This window comes from Corvus cornix, chromosome 1A (genome assembly GCF_000738735.6).
Source record: "Corvus cornix cornix isolate S_Up_H32 chromosome 1A, ASM73873v5, whole genome shotgun sequence".
NCBI lineage: Eukaryota > Metazoa > Chordata > Aves > Passeriformes > Corvidae > Corvus > Corvus cornix.
In genome coordinates, this window is record NC_047057.1 from 13,924,411 (window position 1) to 13,941,184 (window position 16,774).

The 16,774-nt window shown below is 36.1% G+C and overlaps 1 protein-coding gene across 6 annotated transcripts in view; it reads right to left on the reverse strand.

Annotated features, from left to right (window-relative positions):
- The window catches only part of LRRK2 (leucine rich repeat kinase 2), a 63,928-nt gene that overhangs the window by 7,782 nt on the left and 39,372 nt on the right, over nucleotides 1-16,774 (reverse strand). For all 6 annotated transcript variants that reach the window (XM_019283573.2, XM_010395608.3, XM_010395610.3 and 3 more), the window contains 18 exons: nucleotides 16,064-16,191; nucleotides 14,771-14,989; nucleotides 12,414-12,615; nucleotides 11,702-11,790; nucleotides 10,939-11,126; nucleotides 9,851-10,005; nucleotides 8,789-8,935; nucleotides 8,444-8,635; nucleotides 7,557-7,703; nucleotides 7,125-7,225; nucleotides 6,760-6,950; nucleotides 5,927-6,087; nucleotides 4,944-5,114; nucleotides 3,470-3,570; nucleotides 2,806-3,000; nucleotides 1,589-1,782; nucleotides 1,230-1,302; nucleotides 232-416 (listed from right to left, as the gene is read on the reverse strand). In XM_019283573.2, coding sequence (XP_019139118.1) covers nucleotides 232-416; nucleotides 1,230-1,302; nucleotides 1,589-1,782; nucleotides 2,806-3,000; nucleotides 3,470-3,570; nucleotides 4,944-5,114; nucleotides 5,927-6,087; nucleotides 6,760-6,950; nucleotides 7,125-7,225; nucleotides 7,557-7,703; nucleotides 8,444-8,635; nucleotides 8,789-8,935; nucleotides 9,851-10,005; nucleotides 10,939-11,126; nucleotides 11,702-11,790; nucleotides 12,414-12,615; nucleotides 14,771-14,989; nucleotides 16,064-16,191 — 2,839 coding nt within the window. The remainder of the gene's footprint in view (nucleotides 1-231; nucleotides 417-1,229; nucleotides 1,303-1,588; nucleotides 1,783-2,805; nucleotides 3,001-3,469; nucleotides 3,571-4,943; nucleotides 5,115-5,926; nucleotides 6,088-6,759; nucleotides 6,951-7,124; nucleotides 7,226-7,556; nucleotides 7,704-8,443; nucleotides 8,636-8,788; nucleotides 8,936-9,850; nucleotides 10,006-10,938; nucleotides 11,127-11,701; nucleotides 11,791-12,413; nucleotides 12,616-14,770; nucleotides 14,990-16,063; nucleotides 16,192-16,774) is intronic.

Genomic DNA, 16,774 nt, shown 5'->3' on the forward strand with positions numbered 1-16,774 from the left:
TAGATATTAACTTCATAAATCCTTTATGGGGTAAAAATGTATTGCCTCGTTTAAAAGCAGGCATACTTTCGACAATACTCACTGATACTCCACCTGCATTATGAAAAGAACAGAAACAAGCAAACTCAAAGAACGAGCTCTAGAACAAGACATTACATCAAAGTACTGTCAGAAATCTTTAATGAAAACAAATGAGCCAAATAACATCACTTATAAAAATAAAAAACTTACAGTTGACTCGTCTTTGTTTCAATGAGCTTTTGAACAGAGAAGTCACTGGTTAAGGCAATGATTTTTGTTCCACAGCCTCCCCAGATTACATTTTTTTCAGATAAGCATGAGGATTCGTTTAAGCACATCAGGGGTGTGCTAACATTTCCTATAGTCAGTATCTTCAAAGGTGTAGCACCCTTACACTGCAAGAAAAAATATACTCTGCATTAGAAACAAGGAGGATGCAGACATTCAGAATCTTGTTAAAACAAGGCCCCACAGCCTGCTGAATTAAATTTGCACATCCAGATTTTCTGATGGTTCAGAATATTTCCAGAATGTTACTGACTGAAAAGCACCATATTCACTTCACAGATGTCTCATAGGAGACAGCCTGTGAGCAGAAACAGGCCAGAGCAGGGACTGATACTTTCTGCAACCCCTGGCACAATTCAAGAACTGGTTGGAAAGTCACATCCATGTCTTTGAGGATGTCCTACACTGGACTATAATCTAGTTCTGAAATGCACTGCAACTCCATAACTGCTCTCAGCTGCATATGGTCAGGAACTAAACACCTTCAGGTACCAGCCGGTATAAACAGCTCCCCGCATTTCTTCATCTGTTCTGTGAGCAGAACTCTGATTACAGAAAACAATATTTTATTCTTTAACATAGCTGTTTCACAAAAATTTACTAAATGAGAGGAAAAAGGAGCTATTACAGCAATAAATAAAGGAGATTAAAACTGTTAGAATATTCATAACAACAACCATTAATGTCAGCCTCTAGCCAGTTTGCCAGGCCTTTCAAAGGAATTTTTCACCTCTTAACTCTATTGTTTAAAGCAGTTATTATAAAACATGTGCAGTTCCTCTCAGACTGCAGTAGAAAAATAATTTTAGTTTTAGAGAAGCAATTAAAAAATAAGTGGCATGAAATAAAGCTACTCTTGGTAGCTGCTTTAGATATTACTGATAGCACTCTGTAGAACAGACCACAAAGAACAAGTCTACCTTTACTGCTCTGTCTTCAAAAACTGCCAGTCTGCCATCAGCTGTGCCTACCAAGAAGAAATTCTTCTGTTTGCTGAAATAAAATAAAATAATTTATTCTAGAAATGCCTTAATCAGGTAAGACAAATTAAAATGCAAGGTCTCTAGTACTTCAAGTATTCAATTAACCACTAAAAGCAAACACAACCCCTGTGATCAGGAATGCAGTCCCCAGTTACACTGGGAGCAAAATTAAGTGGAAGGGCAAAATAAGCAGTTGTGAGAACAAAAGTGCAGAGTGTACAGATGTCATTTTCCAAACACCTCCATTTAGCAGTATTTTCAAAATGTAACCAAAAATATTTAAAATTCATTTATACCTTTGCTTTGAAAGAGAATTACAGTATAAACAAGTGATAGAATCTGACATTTTCTGCAGACGATGCCTTCTTGTTTCATCTTCTGTGTTAACTGCCCACAGAGAACCAGATTGAGTTCCTGCCACAATCCAGTTTTCTTTCTCAGTAGGAAGAGTCACTAAGGCCAAACTTAAAATTTTACTGTCTGCAATATCCTGAGTCAGAAAAGAAGAAGAAAAACAACTTGTTCATGATTTCAGTAAGGGTAAATGCTAGCAAATTACTGATGATAAAAATATAGCACAATCTTCTTGGACTCTGGACAGACCCTTGGTCTAACTTCCCCTTTAAGAAATCTAATTCCCTATTAGCAGAATACATCATTAGCCATGCCACTTATCTTCAAAGTGCTGGGAAGGACTCCTCAAACAGTACACAGGAAAATCTCTTGGCTGAATGCTGACAAAAAAAGATATTCTCTCTATTCTAATCAAGGTCTCAAAGTTGTCAGAAAGTTGGAAAAATGGAACTACTGCAATACTAATTGCTAACAGTGAAAAGTACTGGCCTAATATTTCTTTTTCTCATTTTATTTTTAGAAAATAAATAATTTATACCAAATAATAAATAATTTATACCAAAGCTACCAATTCAGATGTATCATGGTCAACAGACAGCAGATTGAAATAGAACTGAAACAACCTTGATGATGAATTATGCTCAATTCTGGCACACATGTTCATCACAGCATATCAGTCCTGGGTAAAACCTTTCCCCTTTGCTGATGGAGCAGGACTGAGGCGTACAAAAATCATATGAAAAGAGCTGGAGGCCATCACCAAAGTGGCACAAGGAGATCGTATTTGCGGGAAGTGAGAAATTGTTAAGAGACTACCTGGATTGTTAGAGGAGGTAGAGATACGAAGGGCTGCCTAACTACTACTCCTTTCTGTGGCCTCCATGCTAGAAATAGTTTCCATCTCAGTGGAAGAAAGTAATCCAGTAGTGGAAAGACAGTATTATGAGAAAGTTCAGGCTGGATAACAGGAAGAGAGTAAAAAGCAACTGCTTTTCTACTTCATTTCATGGGTACAATGATGACTCACTTACAAGCAATCTTTGTTCTCCCAAAGCTTAGCTTTCCAGAAGTAATATCCTGCTGTTAAAATGCAATTAATTTTTCTGAAATACATCTGTGTGCCAGAAAAAATAGAATTAATGTCAACCTTCCCACATACCTCACAAGTATGTCCATCTGTATTTAGGTTAACAAATGAAAGCTGTGCCTTTTCTGTGTTTCCATTGCCTATCCAGACTCCTGCCTTCTTGCAGCTTTGATTGGCAGCCACCATGCACTCTGCTGTAGATGTGCTAGGTATTGAGACATACCTCATCAAACAGATGAGCTCAGCAGAATTCAGGATCTCATAAACCTACAAAGAAAGCCACAGCATACACACGGTGACAACAATGGTTTCTACAGTGATAAATAATAAGCAGTGGATAACTATGTTTTTTAGAATATGTACACAGCATCTCAGCAGGTCTGGTCATTTTACTGCCACCTAAAAGTGTGTAGCTGCACTGATACTATTTAACAAAGTCTTTTTTGCATAGCTCTAGTAAAGACCAAGAAGTAATCCGATCTGTGTTTCACTACAATTGCTACACAGCAACACAGGGGAACACACCAAGCTAGAACATGTGGTTGGTAGATTTCAATGGAACAATTTATTCTGGATGGTGAAAGCAGACGGTATTTCATGGCTGTTTCCATTCCAGAAAAGAACAACAGAAAGAAACCTGTGCTTCTCATTAACTTAATGACTGATTCCTTTTCAGAAACCACAACTTCGTACTGCCATCTATCATAAAACCACAAAAAAATACACTAATTAGTACCTGGCAAGATGTTGGTCGCTCCTGAGGGTTTTCCTTCAAACACTTTTTAATTAATTTTTCAACTTCAGGCCAGGGAGAACATCCATATTCTTTGACAGGATCTAGAATGTAAAATTACATAACTTTTTAACCGGCATTTACCATAGTTTTAACTAACCTTCTTCTTATTTTTAGAATTCATTTTTCTTACTGAGCTGTTCTAAGAAATATCACATTCTTAGGTAAAATGTCAGCATGAACAGCTTGGAATTGCTCATCTGCCATTAAATGCTAGAGCATGAAATGCTAGAACTAGAGTCCTTTTAATTAACAGCAGTTAATGCAAATGTATTTTGCTTTATCTTTTTCTTTTATGTCCCTGTGTCTGAGACTGAATTGCAGATCTATGTGGGTTGTGTTTCCATTAATGCTGACCATTCAAGGGTATGTCACTTCAGTCAATAGTCTTTCAAATTCCTGTAAACACTATTTTCCACATTTATTTATTCTTTTGAGTATATGCAATATAGATGAATTTCCAATAAAAGATACAGCAAATAGATGAACAACTCCATATAGCATTTACAAGATATGGAAGTTTAAATTCCCACTTAGTGCTTGGAATATGTGTCTTATGACTATAGCTGCTGAACTCTCTGAGAACAAATCATTCATGAATAATGGTGCCTGTATTGCTTTTCCTTTTAGTTCATCAAAATCCACAGCAAATATTCCAGTCCTACCTTAGAGAGAGGTAACATTAGTGATGAATACCTGCAAATGAACATATTCAGTGCAACAAATGATAGGCACTGTTTACTTGTGAGATCAGCCAGCCCCTCTTTTGGTGGGACTAAAAAAATGATGAGCATAGGTGGAAGGAACTGTACTGTCTCCAGAAACTAATACTTGAATTATTTCAGAGGGCTCATAATACAGTCAATACAGCTGCACTCAAGAGATACTTAGTCATCAGTTCCCGGGATATCCCCTTCAGGAAGGGAGTGGAACCTGTCTGAATTTAGAACTGGACTATTCTCCTTAAGGAGCAGAAAATGTATGAATTCTCTGTCTCTCACAATAGAGAAGCCATGTCAGATTAGATGCTGCTCTTTCCTAAATGGAGCAAAACATTCCTTAAAGAATGTTTCATGAGTATACCCACTATTGCTGGGCAATAAATAAGAACACCACACATAAAGCTTGTAGTGCTAAAAAATTCAACAGCTCTTGACACTTTGGCAGAAGTTGCCCAAGTTACATTGTCCTGAGTTACATTTTCCAAATGATTACATCATGTCCAGCCTGACACTGTTTAATCTTCCTTCCAGCAGCCAATAATTACATATTTTAATGCAGATGGAATATGAAGAATATGATGAATATTTTTCTAAGTCTCCTTCTATGATCACTGTTAGATACAACATAATCCATAAGATATGCTATTTCTGGAAGAGGCAGGACAAATGTCAAAGCTTTAAGAAACAAGGCATACCTGGTAACTTTCCTTGTATTGCTAATTCATCAAACTCATTTGGAAACTTCAAGCCTTCCATTATTCTACCTCCTCCTGTTAAAATGTCATAAAGCAGCAAGCCAAATGAATAAACATCAGCTTGCTGATTGTAAATAACATTTCCTCTGGCAACCTCTGGTGCTCGAAATCCTGCAAATAAATCATTCATTAATAAGTATGCTTCATATCAAGATGAAGCCATCTTTATACTTTAAAAAGTAAACAACTATTGATAAAAACAGCACAGGAAGTGCACGGAAAATCATCAAACTATTTCTGGGCTGGCAATAGCTTGTATTTGGCAGACCTCCAAAAATATCAGCAGTAAGTACAAAGAAAGGCAATAGTACATCAGTTACAGAACTCCTGCCCCATTTAATATAAAATAATCATTTTATCAATGAATGCTAAAAATCAAGGGCAAGTCTGCAGTCTTTATTGAAGGTTTAACATTTAACACTTGAAGTCACACTCTCAAGCACAACTTAAAAGACCTAAAGGCACTTTTCAAAGTGGTTGAATTGTTCAGTGCTTTAGAATGGATGCTAATAGGTTCTCTCTAAAGTTGGAGAACAGTGCAGGTATTTATTGCCTTTAAAAAAAATTAAGACTTATGTACGCACTACTGGAAATTAAAGCAAAAAATGTTAGCAGTATAATTTCAATATCACAATAACCATATTAAAACAAGACAATGGAGAATTATTATGAATGCATGTAATTTAATTTCTTCTCTTTTTAAAGCTTTAATATACTCCTTGATTCTTCTAAAAGGTGTTAAAACATGAACAGGAGGAAAGGCCAAGAGGTATAAATCCAGCATCACAACTTGTAATATGATTAGGACTCCTTTTTGTGATTTTGACTAGAATATAGATTTGAGTTACTTCTTACAGACTACATAAAAAATATATTAGATATTTTGGACATAATGGACTTTAAATCAAAGCATATTTCCATACCTGGTGTGCCTTCAGAGGTTTTTATTCCCATTCGGCAACAATACTGGGCAATGCCATAATCAGCTATTTTTGCAATAACAGCTGAATTGGGATATAAGGTAAAAAGCAACACATTGTGAGGCTTTAAGTCACGGTAGATGATCATTGCTGAATGCAGGTACCTAGTAATCAAAAAAATATTTATTGAAAGCATTTGTAAGTCAGGGATGCATCTGTATATACACACTGAGTGCATTATTCCCACAACAGCAAACTGTGCTTTCAAACATGAAATACTGTGTTAAAAATGTCAAACATCACCAATATGACACAGCCTTTCCAGACAGTGACTTTAGAATTGTTCTGAAATACTATTTACTACCTTACTATTTACATTGCAGTATTTCAGTACCAAGTTTTATCTGAAGAGTCACTGACAGTTTGAAAAATGCATCTTAGAACCTTAAGCTTCTTTGATCCCTGAGCCCCCTTGCAGGTTTTGTCATTTTAAAGTCACACTGCAAGAGCTCCTGAGGTAATTCTTGGACCTTCAGAACTTGAGAAATGCACTAAATTAATTTCTTTGACATTTTAGTAAGAAATCAGCAGCCACATAGAAATTGCACCCAGAGTCTTGCAATTTCTCTACTTACATAAGCATTACTCATTAGCAGGAAAAAACAGGTAACGAAAGTATGTGTTATGTATCAGCCAATCAACCATAAAAATACAAGCACTTGTCTGACCCAGGAAATATTCTGCTTGGGATGTGAGAGAACGGAAGCTTTTCATTTGCATTATATCCTACTTGAAGCTATATCCTGTTTTTACAGCAATGCAGAAGTCACACTTACCTCAAACCATCTGCTACATGTAGAGCTATCCTGTGCTGAAGTGTTCTAGTTAAACTTGCATTGTCTTGTTGCAGCAAACGGTCAAGAGATCCTTTGAGGGCTAATTCCATCACCAGCATCCGGGGACGGATTGCAGCAGCCAGCAAAGACACTAAACTGGGGTGGTGAAGGTGACAAAGCACTGCAAGTTCCTGTAAATTGTAAAATCAGATGAAATAGTGCAAATAGCATAATCTCTGCACATCTAAAGCAAACTGAGGAATGTTTTGGAGTGAAGATTTGCAATTTACTTAAACTTTTAGAACTCTTCTCTAGGGTTGGTATTCCAAGAGCAGCACTACCAAAAAAAAGGCAGTATTTCTTACTTGTCTTAGGAGCCTGAGGGAAGTATGTTTATTGAAAATCTTTACAGCAACCTCTTCACCGCCATAGGATGCACGGTACACAGATCCAAACCCACCATCACCTTTTGAACAATAAAATTGAAGAGAGCATTATAAACAAAGGGATAACAACCATTTCTCAAAAAGAAAAGCTGAAAGCATTCAGTTTTAAAATGTGTGGGCTATCCACTATTTTAAGCTTCATAATTAGTAAAACATACAAAAAACAGTGTCCTAGTGCACAAGTTACTGGAAAATTGAAAACTCAATAACCTGAAATTCAGAATGCCTTAAAATAATACATTTCTTCAGAAATGAAATGTCTAAAATGCTTTTCATATGTGGCAGAACTGACTTCAATAGATTTGTTTACACTACCTCTGTAAAAAAACCACCCTACAAAATAATGCTTACCCAAGAGAAATTCAGGAGCTTCATCAAATTCCAGGTCATCGTTGTTCAACATAATATTTCTAGGCAAATCAGCCAATATCAGATCAGGAGCAATCTGAGCAATTGGAATGGTCTGTCTTGGTTGATCTGGATTTACCAAAAGGTCACCTAAGAAAAACAAAAGAGAAAACGGAAAAAAAAAAAAGGGTAGGCATCATTCAGAAAGCACTGAAAGGCACGAGGATCTCTGAGAATGTGTAAGATCAATGTACCTAAAATTAGATTCATATATGTGCTTACACATACATACATACATACATACATATATACATGCATGTGCACAGACATACACACTAATCAAGTTTGCTATACAAATTCTTGGATCTTATATGTTTAAGTATTTTCAAGGTTCTATATATGTACCAATCAACTGTGAAAAAAATTGCTGCTATATGACACCACCAAACTAACCAAGAGATTATTTTTCTGTCTGTAAAAAGAAAGAATGCTGTTAGTATGTAGAATGCCATAGTGAATATTGTCTTTTAAATTACTGTGCTATGTGATCCAACCAAGAGATCAAGTATTAGTTTTACTTTGTGCTGAATTCAGTTCCAAGATTGAAGCTGCATTATCAATATTATGACAAAATGATTCTTTTCATTATTGCAGTTTTTATATAACTACAGAGAGAATATGCAATCTGTCTCATAGTCTATACTTGTATATACTAGACAGCTCTTACATAAAAAACCAAGTTGCTTTTGCCTTACACTGTAATTATTTCTTATGGAAATGAAATGTTTTTAAATAACGTGAAGTACCCAAATGTTATAAAGGGGACATTGCATAGTATTTGTCTAGATACAAGTGTACCTCTGTACACCTCAAATGGCATAAATGCATACCTTCTTCAGCCTTCCTAAGTAAGTCATCAAGTAGTATTTTTTGATGTTCTTCACCATCTTGAAAGCTGTACAGAGCCCATTTCTTCAACAGTGTTTCCCCTTCACCACACACATCTATTTCCAACAAACCTGGAAACCATTCTTCCATAAGAGAATCTATGTGATCCACAACTTGCCCCAAAAGGATGCACCCTTTAAGAAAACAAAAAAGGGAGATTACAGACCCCATCTGCCATACTTTTAATTACAAAGATAAACTCTACATTCCAAAGGCAAAAGCACAACAAACCAAAATGCCAAGCTGCAATCAAACTGGAGCAAAATTCAGGCTCAGGAATAATTAACCTTTTCTGCAAGAAGGTGCTGTAATTTTCAAAAAACTGTCTGGGTTGTTGTCAAATACTGCTGATTCCACTAGACAATAAGCTTCAGGAGACCAGTTCAAGTAGATGCCTTGTCTCCAGTACATTCTATTAGGACGAAGAGCTCGCTCTAGAAAACACAAAATTAGATTAAAAATCTGATCTTCAATATGAATGTCAATTTTAAAATACTCAGAATAATTCATGGTACTTTGAATATATAATTGTGATTGCAGGATTATACCTACACAAATAATAAACAAAATAAAGGCTACAACCTTGCAGGCAGCATAGCCCCACAAAAGCTGAATATATGTCAACTGCTGTTCAATTCTATAAGGCATACCAACAAACTGTAAGTATTTAACCAGATGGTAAGTCATGCAGCAGGTTGGCATTACAGAAACGCTTAGGTACATTCAGATTCAAGCACAGAATATCTCAGGCAAAATATGAAAAAAGCTGTGATTTAAATTTTTCCTGTCACACACTCATGAACTAGCAGGAAGCAACTGGAATTTGATGCTCAGAAGAAACTCGAATGCCAGGACAGCAGGCACTTAAAAATGATATTTGTAGAGCATTAGCATGTGAAAGCATGGAATTCTTGGAGAAAAAGTAAAGACATATACCCTCTTTCTAATAAAAACAAAGCTTTGAGACTTAAACAAAGGGAGTATTCATGAACCTGAAGAAAAGCAGTTTGTTTTTCTGTGTGGAAGACATATCCCTTCCTGTATTCTTTGTGGAAGTAAATAGCAATATTGTATAAACATAAGGATTTCCTCTATCTCTATCATGTGAAGGAGAGAAATGGATTGCTTACAACCTTAACTTTCTTTTGCACACCACTGTGGAGATCAGGCACTATCTGTTCCTGGATACTTCTAAGTTACAAAAATGACCACTGTCTTTTTCTTGCATTTGTGAAGTGTTAGGAATTTAGCTAAAGCAAAACAATGTTGGGGACTAAAGCTTTAACATGCAGATGTTGGCATTCAGAGCAAACTTGCACACTATTCCTTTTGAAGATAAAGATTTGTACCTCTTCCTGATAGCATGTAAGGTGATATCTCAAGCAACCTGTTGATCAGCCTGGACCAAAATCCCATAGGAAAGTATGGCATCTCATAAAGCCTGATGATAATTTCTGAATTTTCACAGTGGGGAAGCTCTATAACAGGTCTGTGATCAGACAAGCTGAAAGAATAAAAATATTAAGACAGTATTTGATGATGTACTATAGCTGAGCTGATGACATATATTATTTATTATGTAAAACGCATTACTTATTAATGAATGCATGATTCAGATGGTCAGGGAGCTAACAGATAGTGTACTGTTTTATTCTGCTTGCTTGTGTCACAGTGAAGTTCTGACTGTAATTTAAACCCAACAGAACCTTGCTAACAATCCCTAGATATTTAATGCAAATATGAGAAAAATCTGAGACATATATAAGGCAGGTAAGACATTCAGATAAAATCTTCCTATCCCAGGGCTTTGAGGACATAGAAATCCTAATCAGTGCAGCCATGCAACACTCTCCATTTGGCAACGTGAACATTACTAAACACATAGGGAAATCTGTAACTGAGGCAGAGAAATTGCGTTATCTGCTTCAGGTAAAAAAAAAATACCACGTTCAAAGTCATAACACTTTTTTGTCACCACACTTAAAATCTAGACTTTTTGAAGGAGGTACTGACTCTGAGTAACTTGTATGTGGTTCTCACTTCAAGCAAATAGGGTATGGAAATTTTTTGTTATCTTTTATATTACAATAACTATCTATAATGCTGGCACACTGCTGTGTGAAGCTAAATTACAATCTCCTTGCTGTAGTCTTGAAGCATGGTAACTGTAAAAGAAATATTATCCACATAAAGTGTTCTATCATTTATATTTTCCATTTACCCAGCATGTTGATACAACATAAAGCCCTACCTGCTACAAGATCAGCTTAACATGTCTCTTCTGAAAGCATTTACTAAAATGTAATATACAAAGAGCTTATCATGCTTTCATGCACCAAATTGCTCTGATGATCAGTGAAACCAGTTAGGCTGATGGGAGGTTTCTATTTTGATCTATCTTTATGTCTGTCATTTGTGGGTTTAGTTCCTTGCTTACCTGCTTGGGATTAGTAGTTGGTCTTCTCCTAATGGCAAAGCAATCTGAAACTTTTCCAGAAGCTTGAAGTATTGTGACATATAGATTTTAGGAAACTTGCTCTTCTTCAAAAGGAATTTTTCCACATCTGAACGCTTTACAATTCCCTTAGGGTATTTAGAACAGCCTTCCACTTTCACCATCAGAATCTTTTTCAAAAAAGTGAAACAATTTCAGGTGTACATTCTTCATTAGATGAAAGTTTCAGATGTTATAAAATCTGAATACATATAATAAATTTTGAGAGTGTTTCTAGATCAACATTTCAATGATGGTCTCACTTAAGCAGTTAGTCTGCTGCTCTCCCATTCCAACTCCATAACCACTCACTTTCCTCTGCCAGCTGTACCAAACACACAATTACACTTCTTCCCCCTTCTTACAGCCTTTAATCCAAAGTTCCAGCTTTCATCTCAACCTGTGTCAATGTATTGCAGGATTACCTTGCATCCATAGGGTTCTTCTACTCTACATGTATTCCTGTGTCTGTTGCAATTTAAATTATATTGGACATTACAATTTAAGAACAGACAAGCAATGAGACAGTCAGTTGTCCAAAAGCAATAGAAACAGAAAGAACCAGGTAAAAAAATATGGGCCTTGAGAAAATTCTAGATGAAGAAACAATAAGGAAATGGTGAAGAAGAAACACTGGTAAGTTACAGTGGCTTTAGACAGGGGAAAACGTACCATGAACGTATATACAAAAAGTAATCAGTCTGACCTGTGCCATGATTTTACACAGCCACTTAGGATCTACAAAATACAGATCTCTTAGCTGTAGTGCTGGGTCTTGAAAATGAAGGAGAACACCTGCACAAAGAAAACTGTAATTAGCAGTGCATTGCTCAAGCTCAATATTAAGCAAAGTAAGCACTCCACTCTGGGCTGTTTTTATTATGTGAACTGACATAAACAATTTGAATAATAAATACAGCTATATTTATGGCAATATCTCAGAAGAGTAGAGTCCAAGCATGATTTGTTCAGCTTTGCCTTTATTTTCAGACTTTTTGTTAGATTTTTAATCTGACTTGGTTTTTTTGCTAAGCTCTGTCTGGTTTATTATTTCATCTTAGGACATCAGTACTGCACTGAGATAAGCTGTTACATGTATTCCTCTAACCACTATTCTATTTGAGCTATTGAAGCAATTGCATCTTTCTTCAGCAACTGTGTTGTCTAACCAGCAGTTTGATGTTTTCAAGGAGTGGTAAGAGATAGCAAGAGATATAAACTGTTACAGTTGTGGTCCTTCATGTCATGGAATTCCCTTCCTAACAATGTGGTTTAACAAACTGATGCTACCCAAGCTTAGACACTTCAGCTTACCATTTTGTGGCAACCTTGTGAAAGACTTAAAAACGGGTACAGATCTGTCAGCAGCAGATTTGCAACAAAGTGCTAACAAGCACACATTGAAGAGACTATTTTACCTGATTCATTCAGAAAGTGAATTGCATGAGGGAGTTCATTTTCATCCAGTTGTAACTGGCTTTCTTGTACCAGTTCCAGTAAGCGTTTCTGATCAATAACAGGAAATTCTCCTGGGACGTTTTTACGTTCCAGCAAAATTCTCTTTTCCAGCTCCAGGTAGCTGTCAGGAATTAGCTGACCAACCACTGGCTGATCTCTGATCTGTAAAATTAGGAATAATAATCTTAAATGTATTAATTTATTCACGTTAAATGCAGAAAATAAAACTAAGATATAAAGTGTATGTCCACTCAATAGTAGCATAAAGAAGGAACAAGAACACTCATTTATTGACTATCCTGGCTTCTGAAAGGTAGATGTAACTAAATATTCTTTCAGAATTATAATGTCTTTCTATAAATAAATACTCAGAGAAGAAAATATTTCCATATTACTTGTACATAAAAAATAACAAATGAGGTCTTTTCAGAAGACGTTATTTCAAAGAGAAGCTTTGGTTCAAACTAAAAGGAAAATATTCACTGTATGAGCAGATGGTGTCATACATCTCCAGTTAACACAAACAGTAGACAAATTAATAAAAAAACCTATGCTTCTTGAAATATGTAATATCTCCAGCCATTTCTTTAGGTAAACTGGGGAAAAAAGGTAGTACCTCGATTAAGTCTCCACTGCTGGCAGTCAGTGGACGAGAGAAGAGAATGAAATAAATTTAGCCACATTAGTGACACTTAGGGGAAACAGTTGGGTGCTTTGTGCCTGGTTCCTGAGCCCGAGCTCCCTCCTGGAGACACCCTTTGGTATATGGTAATTGCTAGTATCGGATCAGGTTTTCCTTTCTCCACAGGTGCTGAGCTACTAACTTTTTTGAGGAAATGGGAAACAACTTTTCCAATATTTACAAACTGTCTTCTTAGCTGTAATCTTTCTCTCACCAATGCACTGTGATATTTTTATGTGTCAAAAATGTAATTGGTACCTTGTGCAGATGAAATGAATGCCTTGTGTAATTTCAAAGACTTCAGAGAACTTGATGACCACGCTGAATACTTGACCCACTTTGTCTAACCTCCAAGCAGATACCTTGTAACATTCCTTTCACAAACTACCTACATCATTTATGGTAATTATCCAATTTCCTTCAGGCCACCTTACATCTGTGCAGAAGTTTAAACATCAGTTTAAGTCATAGTCTCAAGAGATATAGATGTTAAAGGAACAAAATTTTTCAAGAAGCAGAACTTCTCTGGAGTGCTGAAGAAGTATGGTGAGACATAAAGCCACATACACCTGTACAAACACCAGCTCTATTCATGCCCATTGGATGTATCAGAAGTGGAATTAACCCCTTTCACTTGAAGAGGCCACCTCTTTGCCCTTTAACAGGTTAGCTGTTCCCTGCACTGTGGAATGGAGTTAGGGAGATTTTGGATGTGAATAAGCTGCTAGTTTCTAGGAGAAACAAGAGGAGTGTGTACACTTTAACTCATTTGTAACACCACTGGTGTAAGGCTAGTCATAAATACATCATCTGCTTTATAAAATCTCCCAAGCAGTCATTCAAAAGAAATCTGGGCTCTGATATGATTTATGAACTTCTGCCATTGACTTAAGTAGCACAGGACATCACCTCTTCTCTTTAATGTGTTATGACACTATGTATGATTGATACTGTATAAGTGAAAAAAAAAGTATTCTTTTTGTTACAGATTGAATCCTGTCTTTCTATAAGCTCCACGCCTGGGCTGGTCTCTTCATCCACGCTTCATGCTGTGGCTAAGGAGAGAGCAGGGAATGAGCTGGGATGACTTTGGAGACAACAGAATTACATGTGCAGATACTTGAATCTAGGAGGATTACTCAGTCCACAGGACCTTCTTTTCCTGCTTTAATTCACTTTCCTCTTTACAGAAATAGTTTCATGCTATGTAAAATGAAATCAGTAAATGGGAAACCAGTTGGTTTTCAGAAACCACAAAATTGTATTTCCTATCCCCTGAAATCTTGCAGTACTTACTGTAATTATGTAATGTCACCCAACAAACCAAGATTTTAATTAACTTTCTTTGTAAGAAAAAGATGGCTCATTTTTAATGAAATATTTGATTTATGGCCCTAGTGCTTGAAAACAGAACTTAGCTGGGATTTTTACTAAGTTGATTTTTTTGGTAGAAAATCAAATTAAAACAAACCTGGCAATTTTCCTTCATTATTTTGCTATGTGTAACATTTTATAGAAGGCAGGATGACTTTGCTATCACACAAAAATGTAATTAATTACGTATTAATGTTTAAAAATGTATTCACTTAAGTAAAACAAGGATGTTTGCAAAATTACAAACAGTATGTAGCTTACCTTGAAGTGAAGACTCTCCTTTATGATGATTTTCCGAAGTCTGATAATGGAATCAGATTCTTCTGTGGCATTCACAAAGTGGTAATCCTGGATTGCTGGGAAGCCTCGCTTGTTCAACAGCTCCCTAGTAATTTTGCTCATGCAGGACTTACGCTGCATTTCATCACAAACATCCAAATGAGTGCCAACAAGAATGACAGGGGATGTTGAAGCTCGAGCCTGTAAGTGAGATCCATACTGTTGATTAACTCAATAGTGAATGTTGACTTTAGTGTTTTATATTCACATAAAATGTGAGCAATTCAGTCAAACATTCAGAGAGCAGTCTATTTCAAAACAGAAATATTAAAAAATCAGCTTCTTCTAAAAGGAAGGAGTGTACATCTGGATTTCATTCTTTGCAGATTAACAGTATTGGCAGTAAAGTAGAGGGACATTTTTCATTAAGAACATCCAACAAAACTGAAAAACCAAAAGAAATGATACTTTGCTAGCTGTCATTGGAACAGTGCAGTGAAACATCAGCAAGTACTGCATAGGAAAGGAGATAGGAAAGGAGGAAAGGAGAACACATCAGAAATTATTTTCATCAACACTAAACTGATTGCAACCCTGTGTCCTGTATCACTGCCCAAGGTGGAAAGAGTGAAAAAGACAAGTTTCATTAACACGATCAGTAAACAAACTCTTCATGTGAGTCTGTCACCCAGTCAAGGCTAACCATCCTACAAAAAGAAAAGATGCTTGTTCACCATGGAAAGACTCCATAAATGGACACAAACACTTAGAAAAAATGAAAAGTATACAGGCAGATTCTCAGGTCAACTCCCAACCATACTTCTGGAATAATTTCTATTAACAATAGGATATTAAGCATACACTTAATAGCACGATTTCAAACCTGTATCTAGTCAGTTTTAAATTAATCTAGTTCTGATTTCCCCAAAATTTACACTGGTGTAAAAGAAAAATGCAAATTTAACTCATCATTTCTTTAATACTACTTTTTTATTTTTATCAGTCAATTCAAAATATTGCCAGAACATACACGCCATTCTTTTGTACATCACTTTGTACAATTTTAAGTCCAAAATGGTGCTAATAATTTCTTTTTATGTCTAAAAATACTTTCATATCCAATACATGATGTATTTCAGCTCTTGATTAATATTATTACTAATCTTATTTTCTGAAGAACTTTTTTTTTCTTCTTCCCCTATATAAATATTTGTGGTTAATTTGCTGTTGACCTACAGCTCCCTGGAAAGGAGAATTCCATTCTGTATGTCTTACCTTGATGTTAAAAAGCCATGGCTTCATAGCATCCACCTCTGCTTGTCCCTTGCTGAGATCATAAACAGCAAGATATAAAGCCCTCTGGGTCATAAAATGAGGATGGGTACTGTAGAACTCTTCTTGTCCTAATGATCAAAAATTTCCATTGTTTAGTACTTCCTTGACTGAACATCTTCAGATCACAAAAAGGCAGAGGAACACTTGTCTTCAGACCAGAAATTCACTACTGAACCTAATGTCTGCAGAAATTTATCTAAATTGACAGGAAATCATAATAACTATGAATTTTAGGAAGGCACTCTGTGGTAGGTCACTGGCTGAAGTGTAACGTTAAAACACATCCGCTGGTTTTAAATCAAGAAGTGTAAGGTTTAACTGGATAAACATGGGTGCTGCGAAGACAATTAAAAGGTCAGGATTCTTTCAAAACTCCAATACTGAATTTCTCCCTCACTCCTCCCCCTCCTTCTACCTTCTTCCTTCCCTTTCTCCGACACCTTCAGCAACTTCAAAATAAGTTCACCTAATTAAGCACTTAAAATCACAACTAAAGATGGAAACCCAGCTTAAATATCACTGGTCTGTGCTTAAGCATTGTGACAGATTATATTTAAATGATGATAGACCACTGTTTAAAAATAACTCTTCTATAGCCTAAAATAGCCCTGGATTTTAGAAGTGCTTCTGTAGTCCCCCAAACTTAGGAAG